The sequence below is a fragment of the Sitophilus oryzae genome, unplaced genomic scaffold (genome assembly GCF_002938485.1).
Source record: "Sitophilus oryzae breed Bouriz unplaced genomic scaffold, Soryzae_2.0 scaffold_1181_pilon_pilon, whole genome shotgun sequence".
In the NCBI taxonomy this organism is placed as follows: Eukaryota; Metazoa; Arthropoda; class Insecta; order Coleoptera; family Curculionidae; genus Sitophilus; species Sitophilus oryzae.
The window spans coordinates 485,333-499,554 of NW_022145817.1; the positions used below are offsets into that span (position 1 = coordinate 485,333).

The 14,222-nt window shown below is 32.8% G+C and overlaps 1 protein-coding gene across 1 annotated transcript; it reads right to left on the reverse strand.

Annotated features, from left to right (window-relative positions):
* Window positions 1-9,967: 9,967 nt before the first annotated feature.
* On the reverse strand, window positions 9,968-13,327 carry LOC115891443. Its single transcript, XM_030911892.1, has 2 exons — window positions 13,085-13,327; window positions 9,968-12,707 (listed from the first exon to the last, which is right to left on the reverse strand). Exon 2 carries the CDS (start codon window positions 12,691-12,693, stop codon window positions 10,399-10,401), a length of 2,295 nt encoding a protein of 764 aa, XP_030767752.1. The 5' UTR covers window positions 12,694-12,707; window positions 13,085-13,327; the 3' UTR covers window positions 9,968-10,398.
* Window positions 13,328-14,222: the final 895 nt, after the last annotated feature.

The following is a 14,222-nucleotide window of genomic DNA, read 5'->3' on the forward strand; positions in this document are numbered from 1 at the left end:
TTAATCATTTGTAATGGTGATGATCAAGCAAACCAAGAGGAATTTTCCATTAACAGCATACAAACTAAGATAAAATTTTCTTACATTTATGTCAGCAGAGAAAAAAACAATATGGCGATATTATTATATACCTTGGTAATATTTGAGGGGTAGTTTCATCTCGTTGGAATTTGACTTTCGAAAAATCCGTTTGCCAAAAATAAGCTTTTTACGTCAGCAGTTTAAGCAAAATCGTGGTTAATCAATTACCTACCCAACTTTTTGGAACACCCTGTATGATTTTTTAAAAAAAATTCAAAATATGTAAAAAAATGAAATAAATTATGCTTGTACAGGCGTTTTCCCGAAAGACTAACTGTTTTTTAAATAACAAATATAGTAATGTTTGAGGGGCGTTTTCACCCTCTTGGAATTTGAGATTCGAGAAACCTCTCCTTATCGAACCTCTACACCCCACAGTCAATCCGTTTACCAAACATTAGCTTTAAACGTCAAGCAGTTTCAGCAGAATCGTGATTACTCAATGGTCATATTTTATGGAACACCCTGTATAAATTTTTAAAAAATTTTAAAATATGTAAAGCAACAACATAAAATATACGTGTTTAAGAGTTTTCCCGAAAAACTCACAGGTTTTTAAATAAAAAATATTCTAATATTTGAGTGGTGGTTTCACCCCCTTAGAATTCGAGTTTCGAAAAATCCTTTCTTATCGAACCTCTACACCCTAATATCAACCTGTATGCCAAAATTGAGCTTTTTACGTCAAGTGCTTTAAGCAGGATCGTGATTAATCAATGGCCAGATTTTTCGAAACACCCTGTATACATTTTTAAAAAATCTTAAAATACGTAAAAAAACAAAATAAAATATACGTGTTGAAGAGTTTTTTCGGAAACTTGACCGTTTTTTAAATAAAAAATATTGCAATATTTAAGGGGTGGTTTCACCCCCTTAGAACTGGAACTTCGAAACATCCCTTCTTATCGAACCTCTACACCCTAAAGTCAATCTGTTTTCCAAAAATCAGCTTTTTAAGTCAAGCGCTTTAAGCAGGATCGTGATTAATCAATGGCCAGATTTTTCGAAACACCCTGTATACATTTTTAAAAATCTTAAAATATGTAAAAAAGAAAATAAAATATACGTGTTTAAGCGTTTTTTTCGGAAACTTGACCAAGTTTTTTAAATAAAAATATTCTAATATTTGAGGGGCGGTTTCACCCCTAGAATTCGAGCGCTCTGAAAATCCTCTGTGTCCCCACCCTAAAAGTCAATCCGTTTTCCAAAAATCAGCTTTTTACGTCAAGCGCTTTAAGCAGGATCGTGATTAATCAATGACCAGATTTTTCGAAACACCCTGTATACATTTTTAAAAATCTTAAAATATGTAAAAAAAGAAAATAAAATATACGTGTTTAAGCGTTTTCCCGGAAACTTGACCGTTTTTTAAATAAAAATATTCTAATATTTGAGGGCGGTTTCACCCCTTTAGAATTCGAGTTTCGAAAAATCCCTTCTTATCGAACCTCTACACCCTAAAGTCAATCCGTTTTCCAAAATCAGCTTTTTTTACGTCAAGCGCTTTAAGCTTGGGATCGTGATTAATCAATGACCAGATTTTTCAAAAACACCCTGTATACATTTTTAAAAAATCTTAAAATATAAAAAGAAAATAAAATATACGTGTTCAAGCGTTTTTTCGGAAACTTGACCGTTTTTAAATAAAAATATTCTAATATTTGAGGGGGCGGTTTCACCCCCTTAAATTCGAGTTTCGAAAAATCCCTTCTTATCGAACCTCTACACCCTAAAGGTCAATCCGTTTTCCAAAATCAGCTTTTTACGTCAAGCGCTTTAAGCAGGATCGTGATTAATCAATGACCAGATTTTTCGAAACACCCTGTATACATTTTTAAAAAATCTTAAAATATGTAAAAAAGAAAATAAAATATACGTGTTCAAGCGTTTTTCGGAAACTTGACCGTTTTTTAAATAAAAAATATTCTAATATTTGAGGGGGGCGGTTTCAATCTCCTTAGAATTCGAGTTTCGAAAAATCCTTTCTTATCGAACCTCTACACCCTAAAGTCAATCCGTTTTCCAAAAATCAGCTTTTTAAGTCAAGCGCTTTATGCAGGATCGTGATTAATCATTGACCGTGATTAATCATCGAAACACCCTGTATACATTTTTAAAAAATCTTAGAATATGTAAAAAAAGAAAATAAAATATACGTGTTTCAGCGTTTTTTCGGAAACTTGACCGTTTTTTAAATAAAAAATATTGTAATATTCCACCCCCCTTTTTACCCCCTTAGGGGATGAATTTTTAAAAATCCTTTCTTATCTTACGTAAACATCATAACCCCTGTGCAAAAATTCAGCTTTCTAGGGTCAAGGATTTGGTCTGGGCGTTGATGAGTCAGTATCAGTCAGGACAGTCAGATTTATATATATAGATTATACATAAAAAAGTAATAATTTTACGCAGGATCTAAAATAAAATAGGATGTTACATTTAAAAAAAAAACATTATGTTAAATCCGTCATACTTTTTACAAAGTTACAGAGGTAGGTAGGTATAGTTTCATATATTTTTTTAATTATCCATCTAGAAATAAAATATATACATATATACCTAATATAATCATTTAGTATTTAACAAGGGGCCATGAAAATCAAAATAAATATAAATCCATATCCAAAAATAAAAAATGTAAATAACGCTTTGAGGTAAAAATTCGGTTCAAAGCAGATAAGATATTTTATTCTTTGCCGAGAATTAAATTCGAAGAATTCCTAGTCCCTACTTCTTTGCCAAATTCAATAGTCTCCGCCTCTTTTTACGTTTTAATTTCTGCCACCAGTTGGCAGCATCGACTTATACAGGCACATTGACTAACTATTAATATATAAACAAGGCTAATACTAAGAAGGCAGATATTGTATGTACCGGGTGTCCCACTAAGAATAGCTCTCGGCTGTATCTCGGAAAGTATTAGCCGTAGAGGCTGCGGAAAAAAATATTTATAACTAAAGAGGCTATGAGAAATTCCTGGAAATTATTTTCAAGTTTGTAGAACGACCGCTAGGGGTCGCAACTGCAACAAAAAATAAGAAAATGGAGTTTTTACACAATTTTGCCTAGATAAGGTGTACTATAAATAATAGCTTCATAATCTCCAGTAAATTTTGAATATTATTTGTTAGAGCTTATTTTCTTTTTGTCAGTTTTATTTAAATATTAATAACTCTGGACTGGATGATCGGAATCCAACAAGCGAGGGCTCGTTTAAAAGAGCGTTTCTTACTCTATATTGCCATATAAACAATAATAATAAGCTTTTGAACGTAGACGCTAGGGGGAGTTGTCTTACAATTTAACTAACATTGCGCGTTTTTTCAAAAAAATTAAATACAATAGTATATGTTATTTTAGCTGATCGGAAAGAGTAGAAAAAGCTTAAAAAGCCAGCGAAAACCGATCTTGATATCTTCTTTCAAACCGAAGATATTAGCAGAATTATAATAAATACCAAAAAATAAACCCTTAATTACCTTATTTTTACAATACGGTATCAGTAGCCCTCTTGATTATGCCCATTCTAACAAAAAATAAAATAAAAACAGGTAGTTTATTTTAAAATCGACGAAATACCAGAATACCATAATACCAGATATATTAATATCTAATAATTAAGATATTAATAACAGTGAACAAGAAACGATGATTCAGTGAAGTCATGGTAGGCTTTGGAAAAAAGTTGCTTTTGACGTAATAGTATAAACGTCAAATTGTTATTAGATCAACATTTTGATAGCGTTAGCAGCGTTGGGCCAGAGTTATTAATGTTTAAATAAAAACAGATCTAACCTTCCCCCACCACTTTATTCTGGTAGATAGAGGAAAATGGACTTCCCTCAAAATGGATGCACTTTCCTCAAAATGTCAATAATAAAAAAGGTTTTCCTCTTGCAAAGACATTCCGGGGACATACTGTAGACTGAAAATTTTAAATACGATTTTTTTTAATTGAAAATGTCAAAAGTTGATATATGATCATTCTATTCAGAATTTTATTTTCTATCTATGGGGTGCAAGGGGTATTGAAGCGATACATATAGCCTAGCTTACCCAAAAGTCAACCTCACCTTCACGTGGGGTGCACCCTGTTTACACAAACGAGGCTCTGACGTCCGAGTATAGGCGGTATAACCTATATAAATATATCCCTCGGACCTACCATCTTTCTGGGGAAGAGGAGTAGTGAACTGCTCCTAGCTGGCCGAGAACGTAGCACAAGGGAACTATCGTCGCGGTCCTCACTGTGACAGCCATCCCGTACTACAGTTGCAGCCAAAATTGTGCGGCAGCGTAACCGTCACAGTTAAACCTTTTCACGCAGCTTACACACATCAATGATGAAACATTCGAGTGGGACAAAATCATCATCCGGAGGTAAAATACCCCCTCAATCGGATCTCCGGGAGGGGGTGCCTACTGGAGCGTATCATCGGAGAAAAAAAACATCAATGTTTCACGTTTGCGGCGTGGAACGTCCGCACTTTATTGGACAAGATAAATTCAAATCGACCAGAGAGAAGAACAGCACTGGTATCACAGGAACTCCACCGGCTAAATATACACGCTTTGCGGATGAGGGTAGTCTCACTGGGGAGCATTACACCTTCTTTTGGAAGGATCACCCCGCAACACACAGGAGAATTCATGGCGTAGGCATTGCAATCAAGATGTACATGTACCTTTTTTGTTGCAGTTGCGCCCCCTAGTGGTCGTTCTACAAACTTGAAAATAATTTCCAGCAATTTCTCATAGCCTCTTTAGTCATAAATAATTTTTTCCGGAGCCCCTACGGCTAATACTTTCCGATATACAGCCGAGAGCTATTCTTAGTGGGACACCCTGTACTTATTGATGAGTTATAAAACATATTAACTACAATTATTCATAACTTATTATGAAATTATTCATCTGTATTTTTTCTTCTTATCTTAGTCAGGTGTTGCTATCTTGTTGAGTTGCTATCTGAAATCCAGGTTTGGTATGTTTTAAATATTCTGCTTAAAAACAAATGTTTTAAAACACCATTATTTATATTATATTATTTATATTATATATATAATATGATTTCTAAATAATATACAGGGTGCTACAAATTCGAGGTACTCGTACCTCGAAGCCTCGTACTCAGGGTTAGAAAAAATCATCATTTTAAAAAAAAAAATAAAAAAAGCAGATTTTTTTTATATTTAAATCAGATTTTTTTGATTTAAATCAGATTTTTTTTGATTTTAATTCAAAACAATGTTTAAATCGGATTTCCAAATGACTAGGACTTATTTCCATGATACCGATAACATTAACAATTCTACAGCGCGTGTCATTTTTCCACATCGGTCACCAATATATTCCGCAAAAAAAGTCACTCGCTTCAAATCGAACCAAATCGAATTATTTTCAAACATCTCAAAAATATTAACTTTTGACATTTTAACTCCTAGGCATAAAAGTAAAGCACTGTTACGCCTAAGCACAAAGTGCAAAATATATATTATTAAACTGATATTAAGTGTCAAATTCAACGAGTGAATTGTTGCTCGATTACTGTTCATATTATTTGCAAAGTTATAAATTGATTAAAAAATTATTTGAAATGTTTTCAAAGAAATAGTATGTACAGGGTGGGTCAAATTCGACGCTTTTAAATGGAAACACCCTTTTCTATAGGAGATAGACAAAAACTAATATCGGTGTCTGGAGCTCAATTTTTGTCAAAAACATGATGGTGAAAACCGCATATCGATATCCGTTACCGTTTCGGAGTTACGGGGTGTTTTTCAAAAATATGCATTTTTAACAAATCGCTGTAACTTTTTTACTATGGAAAATTTTGTATTTTTATGAAAACATTTCCAAAGCACCTTTTTACGTAGAATTTAATGGTTTAAGTATATTTTTTTTAAACTAATAATTTAAGAATTATCACCAGAAAATTTGATTTTTTACATGGGACACCCTGTATATTTTTAATTTATTGAAAAAAATTTAAAATTATCTTTCCAAAAATATAACACAGTTGATATTTTGCTCGATTCCTCTTCGAGATATAGAGTATATAAATATTCGCCCGCTTTAAATAAGTAGGCTTTGAACGGCACCGGCTGTAATGCAAAAAAATTCTAGCTGTGAGCATCAATTAAAACGAAACTAATATTTGCTATGAGAGCTGCAGAATTTTATAACCATTAAACATATATTTAACCAACATCAACACATTTAAACTATATCTAATAATAATAAAAATAAATAGCAAATCACGACATGAGGTTTTGCTACAGGTGTTTGACATATCGAACGTCTTCTGTTATGGACAGATGGGGCAGTTTTTGAACATGTCTCGCGGAATTCATTAACTCAGTGGAGATGAAAGATACCCTCGCATAACTGCTAAGTATTTCTAATTCTTGTCTAGATTTTTATTATAAGTGGCAAGTCTTCCGCAAATATATCCATAGGATTAGATCCATGGTAAGTAAGGCGACCTCGACATAGGGTTCCCAACTTGAGCATCGGCGATTCCGGGACTATTATTTTTAAGTTTTTAAATAATGAAACAAAACATTAAATATTAGAAATTCAAATATATTATATGTAAATGTGATTTTTTTGATCCCGGCCAAGGTAAAATTTTCGCCGGGACAAACTTTCTGATTCCTGGTTAATCCCGGTCAAACCGGGACGGTTGGGAACCCTACCTCGACAGCCAACGGATGGGATCTTTGTTAGCTATTCAATTATTCTTGAAATTGGCTGCAAAAATTTGCTGATAACTTCAGCGTTCAGAGGCGGTGCGTCGTCTTGCTGGAAAAATATGTTTTCGAGTTCCATTAAGGGCATATCATCAATAAGGGGTCCAAAGCCTACTAGTTAAAAGTGGCGAACTTTTAAAAATTCTGTATTTCGAAGGGGATTATAACAAAATATCAAGTGTGGGAAAGGTAATTTTAAATTCTTTTCAGTTAATTAAAAATATAGAGGGTGTTCCAAATAAAAAATCAATTTTTCTGTTGATAACTCTTAAATTATTAATTTTAAAAAAAATTATGCTTAAACCATTAAATTCTACGTAAAAAGGTGCTTTGGGAATGTTTTCATAGAAATACAAAATTTTCCATGGCAAAAAAGTTACAGTGGTTTGTTAAAAATGCACATTTTTGAAAAACACCCCGTAACTCCGAAACGGTAACAGATATTGATGTGCATGTTTTTGATGAAAATTGAGCTCCAGACACTGATATTAGTTTTCGTCTATCTCCTATAGAAAAGGGTGTTTCCATTTAAAAGCGTCGAATTTGACCCACCCTGTACTGCAGATCAAAATATTGGTAGGAATTTGGAAACATACAACCGTTTCAAAAAAAATAAAAATAAAACAAAACATTTTCTGACAACGATTATAGATTCTCGGGAATGAAGAGATAGTCTCTATATAAGAAGAACCTAGTTCTACACTAGACTTTGCGAGTGATATGTATTCGAACAGCAAATTTATGTCACCTATACATACATTTTAAAATAAATCCCTGCATTTAGCGGTCTAATGGATTCACACGAAATTACTTCAAAAATCGATCCAACATTTAAATTGATGAATAGATATTTTTATATAATTTTATAACATGTACAATTATTTTTCGATTTATTATCTGTTATAATATCTATTATAGAAATATTTTTTCTAGTTTTCTAGGATACATTTTTATAACTTTTACAGTTATTTTTTTATTTATTATAAAGTTTCAATAAAATTATTCTTTTGATTTAAATCACACGATTAAAATTAAAAAAAATCACTTGATTTACATCACGATTTAAATCATGATTTAAATCATTTGATTTAAATCATGCCAACCCTGCTCGTACTCGTACCTCGATACCAATACTCGCATTGGTATCTCGGTAACCGCAATAGATACGAACATGGTTAAATTGGGGCAAAGTTGCGCTTTGGGATGTTCAAAAAAGTTTTAAAAATTTCAAGGACTGCTGAGTTTTTTGAAAAAAAAAAGAACGGATTTTTTTGAAAATCAATTTTATTTTTTCCTATTGTTACTTTTTAAATCAAAAAACTAATTGCACATTCTCATAGCCACTTTATTAGCGCTATCTGATAGTATTTTTATATTTTCAAATTAGCTGATAATTTTTGAGATACAGAGGCCAACTTAATTTTTTTAAATACGGACCTGCATTTTTTATTTCAGGTTTTGAAAGAACTCGGCCTCCTGAATACAATGATATGCACACTTAATATTTTTTTTGTTTCGGACATTTGAACACAATTTATTTAAACTAATTTTAAGTCCGGCTCTGTTTTTTTAAATATTTAATCTATCCATCGTTACAATATTGATTAGCTTTCAAACCTAACAATGACGTGGGATAAAACATTGAAAAACATTCAAATGCAATAAAATAATATAACATAAATACTATAAATATAATATAAACAATCAAATAATTCCTCCGGAAGTTGAATTGGAAATGGTAGAGGGTAGAGCAGTATAATGGTTAACCAGCGAGGTTTCTGGACCTTCTGGACCAAGGGGCGGTGGGGGGCATTACTTGACGTCATTTGTAAAAGTAAAATCACTACATCTCAACAATTACAATAAACAGTACAAAATGCATTCAGAAGTGTAAGAAGAAGGTCTGTTCAAAGAGTTATAAATAAAAAACATATTATTAGATCGTACACTGAAATTTCCCCAGATTCACAAAAAAATAAGAATAATATCTTTAAATTGCTGATCCGGATATTATTTATTTCAATTGGCTCGATTTTCCTGATTCAATGTTAATTAGCGCTGATCAATATTGTTGCAATAAATATAGTCAGATTAAATAATTAAAAAAAAAACAGAGCTGGACTTAAAATTAGTATAGCCTCACAGGTCGCAGTGTTTCCGGCAGAGGACGGCCCCTTGTTATGGAAAAAAAAAGAAAATTAGTATAAATAATAATTAAATAGCTTTGTTGTTGTTAAAGTACCCAAAACAAAAAAAAAAGTATAAAGTATGGCATATCGTTGTACTCGGGAGACCGAGTTCTTTCAAAACTTGAAATAAAAAATGCAGGTCCGTATTTAAAAAGATTAAGTTGGTCTCTGTACCTCACAAATTATCAGATATATCATACTATCAAATAGCCCTAATAAAGTGGCTATGAGAATGTGCAATTAGTTTTTTGATTCTCTAAAAAGTTTTTTGATTCTCTAAAAAAGTAACTAAAATATCCGTTTTTTTTTTGTCAAAAAACTCAACAATCCTTGAATTTTTTGAAACTTTTTTGATGGTGTCTTGGCATCCCAACTTTGCCCCAATTTAACTATCTTCGTATCTATTACGGTTTCCGAGATAACAATGCTCGTACCTCGAATTTGTAGCACCCTGTATACAAATATAATATGTCATTGTTTTCTAAATAATATAACATTTTGATCCCTATAGCTTCAACCATATCAAGTATTTTAAATTTCCCATTAAATGAAACAACCCTGTATTATAATATATTTATTAGAGCACTGGCGCCCTATGTCCAATCGGAGTGTGTTATCTTGAGATGCCAATGAACCGTATAACAAACCTTTCAAACATCCACAGACATATCAGTAAACACAGTTATCTCGCTGTATTGTCAATAATGCCTATTCACAAGTTGATAGATGTTGCATCAATTAAATCGTATTTGCCCCTAAGCCATTTTACACTTAGGCTGTAAATATTTAAAGACCGCAGCGTATAATAATATAGATATAACAAACATCAACAGTGATGTATAGATTCTAATAAAACACAACCATATAAAGTAAAGCAATATATCCCTAAAATATAACCACAAAACTAATAAAATACCAGTCTTCTTCTTAAAAAAAGGTTAGGGTGAATGTACCAGTAATTGCCACTTTAAGAGCTGGATTTTCAATATTTAATTACTATACTTTTAAATAACTAAATATACTAGTTTGGATTGGTTTAGACACTCAAGCAGCCCTTTATTATTAACATCTATATATAAGTATCTTTTATTTCTGGCAAAAAAAATATTTTTTTTATTTTTTTTTCACGGCATAAAAAAAACCATTAATTGCCACTAGAAATTTTTGTTTATTCCAAAATTTGCCACACTTAAAAATCCAGTAATTGCCACATGGGAAACTCATGTACTTACTAGTAGAATTATAATTAAATGTAGGTTTTTAACTTCCAACACATTTTTTTAAATAAAATCAAAATAGTAGTAAGCAAGTATTTATTAAAAAAATAAGAAATCGAATACAAACTTATTATTAAAACATAGTTTTAATATGTAATTTTACAATTGTTTTTTAATTTTCAACAAACGATAAACAGATTTAATTTTTCGTAGAACGTGGTTTTCAATATAGAACGGTTCATTTCCAAACAGCCGTATTGGTCCAAAAAATATGTATTTCTTATGTATTAAATCCAGGTCTGGATTTTGGGGCCATACAAATGAGTTCTCTAATCTTTCTTTCAAAAATTTTATCTCTACATTATCATTTTGTATTTTTATTACCCTTCCAATAAAAAACTGTTCTTCATAGTATATTGCATAATAATATTCTAATTTAATATCAATATTATTGCAAATATGTTCAGATGTATCTGGATTTTCGTAGTTTTCGTCAGATGCAAACATTTCTGATTCGTCTGAAGTTTCATTATACACAATTGATTCATCTTCTGATGTTGAAGTGTCTTCATATAAAGGTCTCTTTTTTGATAATTTTTCATTATTTGTACTATTATTTGCTTTAGCATCCTCGATTTTCTGCAATCTTTTTTGTTCTCTTTCCTGTTTTCGCCTTTCTTTTTCTTGTTCTTTTTGTACTTTTTCCTGTTCTTTTTTGGCATAGTATTTCTTCCACTCTTTAGACGTCACAACTGATGGTACTTTAACAAGATTTCTTTTAGCTTTTGTCACTGAAACCGCTGATGTTGGCCATTTTATTGCTTTTGAAAAAGGAGATTCTGAGCTAGAATCGCCTACGCACATTTGACCTGTTTCGTGAACATTTTTTTCTGGAGTTTGTTGCACTATAACATTGGTTTTTACGGGCACATTTTCAGGCATCTCTATTTCTTTTGAAGTACTTGGCCCTTCTAAACCTGAATTTGACAAGTTTTCAGATTGTGAAGTACTTGATGGTGCTGTATTCTTTGCTTCTTTTGTTTCCTCACACTCTTTTTTTAATTTTCGCCAAACTTTAAATAACTCATTAAACGCAACATCCCCATTCCAGTCTTCCAAACTTTCTAATGTATTCCTAAATTCTATTAGAGTATCTTCAGGTATGTGCTTTTCTAAAGTTTTCAAACATGTTTTCATTTCTTGGGGGTTTTGTTGAAGTATTTTTTTTTGATCATCATCTATCATAATATTTGGCTGTTTTAAACATTTTGAAAAATCCACTTCATTTGGAGACCATGGATATAAGCCACATCTTTTAAATCCATTCTTTGCAGATTCTGGACTAACTTTTTGAAACACTTCTTGAAAAAGAATGGGAAAGGTGGCTTTGTTAAGAGTTTCCTGAGGATGATTAAATTTCCATTCATGTACGATTTTTCTCCAAGATGTTTTCATCGGCTTAAACACACTTACATCGCATGGCTGGAGTATATGGGTTGCATTTGGATAGAGAGCTACTAGAATTATTTTGTTTTCAGCACAGAATTCACTAACTTCTAATGTTAGATGGGAAGTGTGGCCATCTAGAAATAAAATAACAGGAAAGTTAATATTATTCTGTTTTAACCATGGGAAAAACACGTTAGTGATATATTCAAAAAATGACTCTCCAGTCATCCAGCCATTGTCTGTTTTTCCTACACCCCAGTCATCAGGTATGTTTCTCACAATATCTGCGGGAATTCTTTTGTATGAATATACAATAAATGGCGGTAAAATAATTCCGTTTGCGCAAATACAAATTGATACTGTGAGCGATTCTTTATCCGATCCTTTTGTAAGCTCATAAACGTTCCGTTCCCCTTTTGGAGCAATAACTTTTCCACTTTTTGGGCATATCTGGAAAGCGGATTCATCGCAGTTAAATATCCTGCTTGGATCTTTGAGAACGTTAAACACATTTTCACTTTTCAAAGTAGCTTCAACTTCTGCAAACCAGTTTCGAATTTTTTCCTCTGTAACAACGGCTCGGTTTCCACCTAATTGCTCTGGAGTTCTTTTGGCGAGTGCTTCTTTGTGTCTTCTCATAAAGAGAGTAAACCATTTTCTACCAGGTTTGTTGTTATTAAAAGGATTATCCCTTCCGGTGTTTGACATAATTTTTTTTACTGTTGTCAGGACATCATCCTCAACTAGAGGAAAGCCCATTCTAGATATCGAAATAATCCAACTAACTAAACGTTTTTCCTCTTCGGTCGTTAGAATGGTAGAGGGTCCCATTTTTCTCTCTTCCGGTGTTTTCCCATTGACTTTGTTGCCGAGAGTCCTCCTTGGAACGTCGAATTTTTTTGCGGCTGATTTAACTGAACTGCCATGACGAACATCAGAAATTGCATTTTTCATTGCCTCCGTCGTATAGCGAAAAAACGGTTTTCTTCCTGGTGGCTGGGCCATTTTTCATAAAAAGTCTGAAAATACCAATAATTGCCATACCCATAACCTATAGTTGCCACCCCCTGGCAACTATTGGTTTTACGAAGAATATTTTCATTTTGCTCTTACTGCCGTAAATGCATATGGTTTGCTTTGTCATAAGCTATTTTAACCAAACTTTTTTAAAATATTTTTCAAACCCAGTAGTTGCCACGGTGTGGCAATTACTGGAAATTTAACACTTCAAATTTCCAGTAATAGCCACCCTATCTTAAAATGTAAAAACGTAGTTTTATTAAAAAAACAATTATTTAACCATAAAATATGGCCCTCTAATACTATCCAGATCATAAATAAAATGTACTGTATTATTATTAAAGGGTAAAATTACGCAATACAAACAAGTTCTTACCTTAACAAATCAGTTAAGCCACAGCACATAACCTACAACGATAAATGCGCGCAATTTTTGGAGCAAAAACTGACTCAGACCCGACATCTATTAGAAATCTTTCCATTGAGATATTTATTTCTAAAGGGCAAATTTTAAATAAGAGATGGCGTATTAGAAAATATTTCAAAGAGTTTGCTTGTTTTCTAATTAATTGAGCCAAGAGTGGCAATTACTGGTACAGTGGCGACTAATGGTACATTCACCCTACTCAGTAACTATCGAAGTTCGTTAAAGAATTCCTAGAGAAACTAAACAAATCAGGCAAAGAAAATAAAGTATTCCTTTGCCATTGGGGGTGCCAGCCCACCAAGGGATAGAAGGTAATGAAAAAGCAAACGATCTTGCTAGAAAAAGAGCGATCACTTAACTGAACCAGAACCGTTCTGCTTCCCAAAAGGAAACCAACTTTAAGCGAAACTCATAACCTGGAAGGCACCATCCGTAATCTGGAATGGAAACCCTTCAACGGTTTAAGACACCCGAAGTAATTTCTCAGGATTTAGGACCGAATCAAAGATTTTCCTTCATTTAAGTAAGAAGAAAGTTGTGTGTAGCCGGCCGTAGCGCAAGCAGTTAGTGTGTCGACCTGCGGTGTGAGAGATAGGATGGTACTGGGTTCGATCATCAGCCAGTACGGTCGCTTTATTTATTTAAATAAAAAGCGAGCCGCCACCTCAAAGAAGACAATGGCAAACCACCTTGAGTATATTTGCCTAGTACAGCCTCTCAAATAGTGCCGTTCGGATTCGGCGATAAACTGTAGGTCCCGTTGTCACGCCCTTTCTAATTTGAAGTTCAATAAAACACAAGTTTACTTAATTAGGATGAATTGCATAGAGGCCACTAGCTTTTTAATTTTAACAGCCGGGTGGTCGAGGTTCAAAGATATTAATAAAAGGGCGCCACGAGATTATACTCTATGAACTCGGCATAAAAGATGTAACTATTAAGTAGACTTTAACACTAACCTCGAACTGTTGTGTGTAACTACCATGAACTTCAAATATACTACAATTACTTGAACTTAAGTGACTCTAACTTAACTATGAGACTAGACTGTAAATAATACTACTAAAAATATTTAAGCAATTTATTA

Bases quoted from the DNA above. Each gene is read 5' to 3' on its own strand.
- LOC115891443 (XM_030911892.1), bottom strand. From the start codon at position 12,693: ATGGCCCAGCCACCAGGAAGAAAACCGTTTTTTCGCTATACGACGGAG.